Here is a 7,448-nt window from a genome sequence, read left to right as displayed (position 1 = left end):
TGTTGCTGCTCCGCTGCAGATGATCAGTGCCGAGGCTCCGGTGCTGTTTGCCAAGGCGGCTCAGATCTTCATCACAGAGCTCACCCTGCGGGCGTGGATCCACACCGAGGACAACAAGCGCCGCACGCTACAGGTGACCGCTTCCGTCCACACACACACACACACACACACAGTTGCATCACATGGCCTCTGAGGCTTCATACTAGCGTCCCCCCCTTGGAGAGGACACCTCTCTGCTCGGCTCCTCTGCCCGACCCGTCCACTCTGAAAGCGAACCCAGCTGGCTTTCGTATTCCTCCACTACCATTTTGCCTCCTGCGCCGCCACTCGCTCCAGTAAGCTGGAGGATGGAGACGGTGCCGTGTTTGGAGGGAGAGCTGGGCTCACCTGCATGCAGCGAGAGCAGAACCGCCGAGCAGAACACGAAAGCCCTTAATTCCACTTCATCCACCGGCATAACTCTGGGAGATTAGCAGCCCACGGCCGTGTGTGTGTGTGTGTGTGTGTGTGTGTGTGTGTGTGTGTGTGTGTGTGTGTGTGTGTGTGTGTGTGGACACGACGCAGGTAGACAAAAGGGGCCGGCCTTTTGACCTTTGACCTCTGGCCGTGCCCGCCCTCAATCCAACTGTTATCACTGTTCAATCTCAGCTGAAGTCTAAATTGAAAGTTCAGTTTAAATTTAAACTTCCTTCGTTTCGCCCTGCAGATAAAACCAGCAGCACAACCTGATAAAGATGCTATTTCCTCCCCCAAGTAAGGGGAAAACTGTGCCCTTCGTTTCCACATGTTCCACACACACACACACACACACACACACAACGCGCGCGCCCTCCCCCATTGTAAAGAAGGCACGCCGGCCGGGGTCACCCTGGCAACGCTCATCAATAGAACAAGTGTAGATGTGACCCGGTGTTACCAGATATTAATCAAGCCGCTATAAATAGGCTCCGGTGGAGGGAGGCTCACGCTGGGAGGTCCTGACAGCCAATATCCTGTGGAAAATTCCACAGAGATTGCACAGCGCGGTGGATATAGGAAGAGCGGCTGTATGGCGGCAGGTTTGCGCCGCCGAGAGGCCGCGGGGATATTTTCCTTTTCTACAGTGCTCTGCTTTTTTTTTTTAGGAGCGTCATTTAAAGAAAAACAAATGTATGGTTTGCTAAGCTGCGACTCAACGTGTTTGCTCCTAGAACTGTTGAAAGGAAAGTAGTCCCAACACCAGTAGGAGAGCGTTGACTCTGACTGAAGAACATCGGTGAGTTCTGTCGTCACTCATAGTAAATGAGTCGTATGTGGGTTTCTGAGTAAGCGACACTTTCGCCGTCAGACAATTATCACCTCGTCCTGGGAATCTGAACTCGGGTGATGTCACACCAGTAGCCCCTCCCCCCAGCGTCATGACAACAGCCCCTCTGAGACCGCCTCCCATTTTGTGCCCTTCCAAACACGCAGGAGGTCCGACAGTGTCATTTTTCAGCGGCATGCAGGAAACCGAGGGCTAAATGTGATGTTCCCCTGACCAATAACTGACTGACTGTCATCGGAACCTCTTCCCTCCGTCACTTTGGGCCGTAAAAGCCCAAACTGTGCTTGCGCCTTGGGTCTTTTAACAGCGCTGACCTCGGGCCTGGAGGCATGTTTAAATATAGAACGGCTGCATACGTGGCATTCCCCTCCCCCCACTCCCCCACCTCCACTCCACTGACCTTGCCCTGTCCTGCGGTGCCTTGCAGAGGAACGACATCGCCATGGCCATCACCAAGTTCGACCAGTTCGACTTCCTCATTGACATCGTGCCGCGAGACGACCTGAAGCCGCCCAAGCGCCAGGTGAGAGAGCTGCCAGAGGTTTTTCAAGGAAGGAGGTGACACCTTCTGCCTTGTTGTGTTGTTTGTATGGCGGGGGGGGGGGGGCTTTCCAGAGACTGGCAACCCGGGAGCTGCTGTAAACATCCTTGACTGGAAGCTCTGGGTGCAGAGGCAGCTTTCAGTCGGATGTTTGCAGCATCTCGTTGCCTCTGACGGCAGATGGAGGACACACACACACACACACACACACACACACACACACACACACACATCAGATTTCCTCTCCCACGGTGGCCCGTGCGAGGACTGAGGCGCGTGGATCTGTTGCCAGGCGTGTAAACATCCTACACTCTCAGCTGTGTGCTCATGGAGCTGGGAGAGGGGTGTTTACTCTCCTGGTGACGGAGGAGCCTCGTGGAGGTGACGCTTTGGAGGCCACAGAGTCCGTGAGTCAATTTGAAACGTGACACTTTGCTCCCTCCTGCTGAGAGGAGTCAGACCCAGGGAGCCTTGACTTGGTTTAAAAAAAAAAAAGATAAATACAATTTTTTAAGATTGTAAACTCCTATGGAGAGGCCACACAGGATTATTATTAGCTCTTCAGAAACGTTAGCCAGTTAGCCCTCTGTTTGCAGCGTCCTGCTGACCTTGATGCTCTGTCGAAGCTGCTACAAGGATGTGAGCTCTGAGGGAGAAGCCAACATCTGGCTGGGGTTGTTACCCCTCACCCCAGGAGAGGTGCAATTGCCCTTTGTGACATCACAAAAGGACTGATCTACATTACAGATCATTACATCATGATCACTACAGTAGAAGAAGAAGAATGGTTGTCGTTAGAAACCTCTGGAAGAGTGAGTTTTTTTTTTTTCTGTTTGGTGGGACCTCAAGCCTGCGGCCGCTGGTATGGATCATTGTGGCTGATGATGGATCTCATGTCCAGCTTCCATTACGTCTGCCCTCGACGCATCATCACTTATTTAGCAGCAGGCTCTACAGTTACACCTGCAAAAATAATGAACGACGATGTAAAGGCTGACTGTGTGTGTGTGTGTGTGTGTGTGTGTGTGTGTGTGTGTGTGTGTGTGTGTGTGTGTGTGTGTGTGTGTGTGTGTGTGTGTGTGTGTGTGTGTGTGTGTGTGGGACCCTCAGGAGGAGATGCGTCAGTCGGTGGCTCCAGCAGCAGAGCCGGTGCAGTACTACTTCACTCTGGCGCAGCAGCCCGGCGCCGTGCAGGTGCAGGGCGCGCAGCAGGTGCAGCAGGCCGGCGCGCAGGCGGCCACCACCATCCAGCCGGGGCAGATCATCATCGCGCAGTCGCAGCAAGGACAGGTAGCACCAACACGCCTCCACCACCAGCAAAAAAAAACAAAAAAAAAAAACAAGACCCGCGGCTAGATGGCCGGGTTCCTCGAAGTCCTGGAACAAAATGAAACTGAGGACGACGAACAGACATCGGGCTAATAACGTCCACGGCCGAGTTCACCCGGAGGCTAACGCTTGTTTTTGTCCTTGTAACGCATTTTGAGGCGAGTCGGGGAGGGCGGGGGGGGACGGAGCCGCGCGGAACACCTGTTTTTTATTGACATTAACTACAACTGGGCGCGCTCAGTCCGCACAGCTGCGCCGTGAAATCAGGGAGGAGACGGTCCGTACGGTCCGTCAGTCAGTCCAGTGCAGGAGGACAGCGTTTCCCTCGCAAACTGGGCCATCGGATGTTTGACATTAGCTTTGCTGATGTAACTGATCAACGGGTCCAAAGTGATGTAATCAGCGTCAGCAGTCAGTTGCCTCAGTGTTCACGTTGTCAATAAAGACCAGTGCAACTCTAAAAAAAAACAAAAAAAAAAAAAACCCTCACTGGAGGCCTGTGGAGGAATGAGGTGAACGCCGTGAAACAAACACAAACACAGGAAGGGCGTTGATCCTCCATCCACTTGGTGGCAGTGTTTTCAGTTGGTGACGTCACAAGCGTGCACATTGTGTCAGGCCCCGCTTCTCCTAACAACTTCAGCTCACTCTCTCTCTCTCTCTCTCTCACTCTCTGTCTCTCTCCCTCCCTCACTCTGACTCTCCCTCTCCCTCTCTCTCTCTCTCTCTCTCCCTCTCTCTCTCCCCCTCTCTCTCTCTCTCTCTCTCCCTCCCTCACTCTGACTCTCCCTCTCACTCTCTCTCTCTCTCTCCCTCTCTCTCTCTCTGTCTCTCTCTCTCTCTCACTGCTTTTGCTGCTTCATGTCCTGAACGTCCAGCTCAGCCTCTTCCTCTTGCTGCTTCAGCAGGCTGCCGTTAGACTCTCACGTTTGTCAAGACTCAGCTCGGCGCAATTTCTGGCCGCTCGCCTCGTGCACACTCCTGCCGATGGCCGCTGATGAGTTTGGAAACACACAGAAGTGTAGAAAGAGGTGTCGTGTTTTCATTTAAAGAGATCCTTGATATCTCTCACGGCCTCTGAACTGCCCGGATTTGAAATACCAGAAACCTTAAGTCATTGTTATTCTTATTTAGAGGAGTTGGGGTTTTTTTTGTTTACATTTTTATGCAATGTTGGAGGAATTGAAAGGGGGGGGGGGAGAGAGAGTTTGCCTGTGTCAGTGCGACTCCTGTCAGGCTCATTTCATCGTTGCGACAACGGATTGGCCCGGTGCAGTCAAGTGTTGGCAGGAAGTGTGTTTGCATAAAGATAAGAGACAAAAGAAGCGGAGCTGAAAGGCATCGTGGGAGCAGATGAGAGGCAGAGATCTCAGCTCTCGGCTCTCTTTTACCCGCGTGTCTGTCTGTCTGTCTGTCTGTCTGTCTGTCTGTCTCTCGCCGCGGCGTCACCAGTCGTCACTGTCACACCGCCACAAAAATCTCCCCGGCAGACGTTTTCGACAACACGTCCAACAATTTCTTCCTAGCTGCTGCGCTGCATTTGCACCTTCAAGTCATTCATAAACATGTCAGATTTTGTCATTTTGCTGCTTTTTTAAAAAAAAAAAACAAAAACAAACAAACCCCGAAACAATTCTGTCGCTGTTTTGCTGCTCTAACATTGAAGCTTTTCTCCGTGCACTCATGTGTGAAGTTGTTGCACTCGCTGCTTTCTCACCTGCGTCTGTGTGTGTGTTTGTGTTTGTGTCTTTCTGTCATTTTCTCATCCTACACTGTCGGGCCATCAGATGCTGCAAGGTGCCACCATGCAGCAGTTACAGCAGGTGCAGGTGCAGTCACAGGGCACACCCATCACGGTAAAGACACGTGCACTTGTCCGTTTGTACCTGAATTCACCAAAGAAAAGAAAATAAAGTGAACACAGAAACGGGCTTGCAGTGCGTCCACGGCGCTGCAGCCGGGCTGAGGCTCCTCCGTCGTCCCTGTCGGTCACTGCAGGGGGGAGATCAGGTGGCCTATTCTAGGTCATGTGACCGACACAAGATAGCATCCAAAAACCTGCTTCGTCATCCCTTTGTCCTCACTTGCTCGGCTGCTTGCGGGAAGTCGATGTTGAAATTTTAACACAGTGCATAAGTGAGGGGGCGTGGCTGCTTAAAACAAAGCCTCTGGGATGTTGGTGATCTCTCTTTGGCAGTGTTCCCCCCCTTGTTTTTTTTTCACACTTTTCTTCTCTTGCCCTGACAGAGCGCGCCGGTGGCAATGCAGGTGAGCGAGGGCCAGCAGGTGCAGATCGTGCAGGCTGCGGCGGCGCAGGGTCAGGCTCAGACAGCTCAGGCCCAGGGTCAGACCATGCAGGTCATGCAGCAGATCATCACCAACACGGGAGAGATCCAGCAGATCCCGGTAAGAGATGAGGAACGAAAATGAAACGCTTGTTGCTGGGGGTTGGAAAAAAAAAAAAGATTCTTAGGTTAACTGCGATTATTGCCGATTATGAATCGATTCACAAATTTTAGGAATTTTGATTGAGTCAAAATTTCTGGGAGGAGAGTAAGTGAGTGTTTCCTTTCCTCCCGCTTTGTCTGTTTTTGTTTTTGTTTTGTTTTTTTGTTTTTTTCCTTACTCTGTCTCCCCCTTGTGTCGTACGGGTGTAGGTGCAACTCACCAACACGGGTCAGCTGCAGTACATCCGTCTGGCTCAGCCCGTCTCCGGAGCGCAAGTCGTCCAGGGACAGATCCAGACACTCGCCAACACTCAGCAGGTAACTGCAGGAGAAACAGCACCACGACAAAATTTATATATAAAAAAAAAAAAAAAAAAAAAAAAAAAAAAAAAAATGCTTTTGTGTTTGTATTTTTTCTTCACATTGTATTTCACATTGTGCTCAGATCACGCAAGCAGAGGTCCAGCAGGGTCAGCAGTTCAACCAGTTCACTGATGGACAGGTATCTAGTCTGACTGGCCGTCGCCTTCCTCACCGTTGCTAAATGACCTGACTAATTCGTCCATGAATGGCTGAAGTGAAAGACTTCTGTGATTCTGTGTGTTGCAGCAGCTCTATCAGATCCAGCAGGTGACGATGCCGGCCGGCCAGGAGCTGACCCAGCCCATGTTCATCCAGTCCACCAACCAGACGGCTGAGGCGCAGGTCACGCAGGTCACCACCGACTGAGCGGCCGCTCCCCTCTCTCAGAAGACACCAGCCCATGTGACCCCCGCAGACTCCCGCCGCTGGCGACGATGGAAGCTCGACGCCCTGATTCTCAGCGCCGCGGAAACAAAGAGGGCAGCCCAAAGTCTTTTTAAAGTCTTATTTTGAAGGAAATCTGACACTGGAAACAACTGGCTCTCAGAATCACGAGAAAATCCACTCTGACTTATTTTATTTTATTTTTTTTCCCATCACACGTGGTTTGCATTCATAGCCAACACATATCAGTTGATTCATAAACGGTCACGATCACATAGAAACATAAAAGCTATTTTTTAAATAATGGGTGGCACCTTTCTGTGTCTGTAAGTGTCTTTTGTTTAACATTTCGACATTAGCCATTCATCGCCTGACTTGTACCCTTTTTGTAAAAAAAAAAACAAACAAACAAAAGAAAAGGAAAAAAAAAACATTTGTAATGTAGTTGAAGGGTTCATTGAAGCCATATACCTCAGAAACTTCATTTCCAACAAGCCAATCTAGAGGAGGATCTTAAGGGGGAGGTTGTAGGGTTCAACCGTAACTTATCCTAGTTTTGTTTTTTGTTTTTGTTTTGCTTTCCACGCGGCTCTGAAGCTCTTCTGGGCTTCCAGATTAACGGCGACTTTACGTTTCTTCCTGCACCTCCCGCGTCTCATAGCCACCATCACTGGCCGCGTGCAACCTTCCCACCAGGCTGCAGTGGCCTGCTTTCAATCTCATGGACAAACATGTGACACTATGGTGGAAGGTGGAGGGGGCGGGTCAGGGGCGTGGGGGTGGGTTGGTTTTGGGTTTGGTGGGGCACCATTTATGAAACCCACCTTTTTAAAACAGAATATTCCCAAGTGTTATTTCATGTTTTCCGAACTTTCGCCTCAAATCTCCCCTCATATTTTTTTTTTGTTTGTACAGTAATGATTGTCTATATTCTTTTTGATGTTGTTTGTTTTGCATGTAGTAAAACCTGTGACCGTGACATGCAAGTTGATAGGTACAATTTTATTTTTAATGTTAATTTTTTTGTAAACAAACTTTGTTTATGGAAAAACCAACAAAATAAAAATCTTGTCTAAGA

General features: G+C 50.3%; 1 protein-coding gene across 11 annotated transcripts in view; it reads left to right on the top strand.

The window, feature by feature from the left end:
* Positions 1-7,448, top strand: part of nfyc (nuclear transcription factor Y, gamma) — a 20,416-nt gene extending 12,968 nt beyond the window's left edge. For 6 of the 11 annotated variants that reach the window (XM_076016177.1, XM_076016174.1, XM_076016180.1 and 3 more), the window contains exons 4-11: positions 20-133; positions 1,734-1,830; positions 2,950-3,137; positions 4,964-5,032; positions 5,424-5,582; positions 5,834-5,941; positions 6,069-6,125; positions 6,233-7,448. In XM_076016177.1, the coding sequence (XP_075872292.1) occupies positions 20-133; positions 1,734-1,830; positions 2,950-3,137; positions 4,964-5,032; positions 5,424-5,582; positions 5,834-5,941; positions 6,069-6,125; positions 6,233-6,352 (912 nt within the window). In that variant the 3' untranslated portion in view covers positions 6,353-7,448. The remainder of the gene's footprint in view (positions 1-19; positions 134-1,733; positions 1,831-2,949; positions 3,138-4,963; positions 5,033-5,423; positions 5,583-5,833; positions 5,942-6,068; positions 6,126-6,232) is intronic. The other 5 variants (XM_076016182.1, XM_076016181.1, XM_076016185.1 and 2 more) reach the window with 3 other exon arrangements.

The sequence above is a fragment of the Nelusetta ayraudi genome, unplaced genomic scaffold, assembly GCF_046127955.1.
Source record: "Nelusetta ayraudi isolate G7.1 ecotype Tasmania unplaced genomic scaffold, CSIRO-AGI_Nayr_v1 ptg000219l, whole genome shotgun sequence".
In the NCBI taxonomy this organism is placed as follows: Eukaryota; Metazoa; Chordata; class Actinopteri; order Tetraodontiformes; family Monacanthidae; genus Nelusetta; species Nelusetta ayraudi.
Note: the sequence above shows the minus strand (reverse complement) of the source record. Positions and strands in the feature narration are given on the sequence as shown.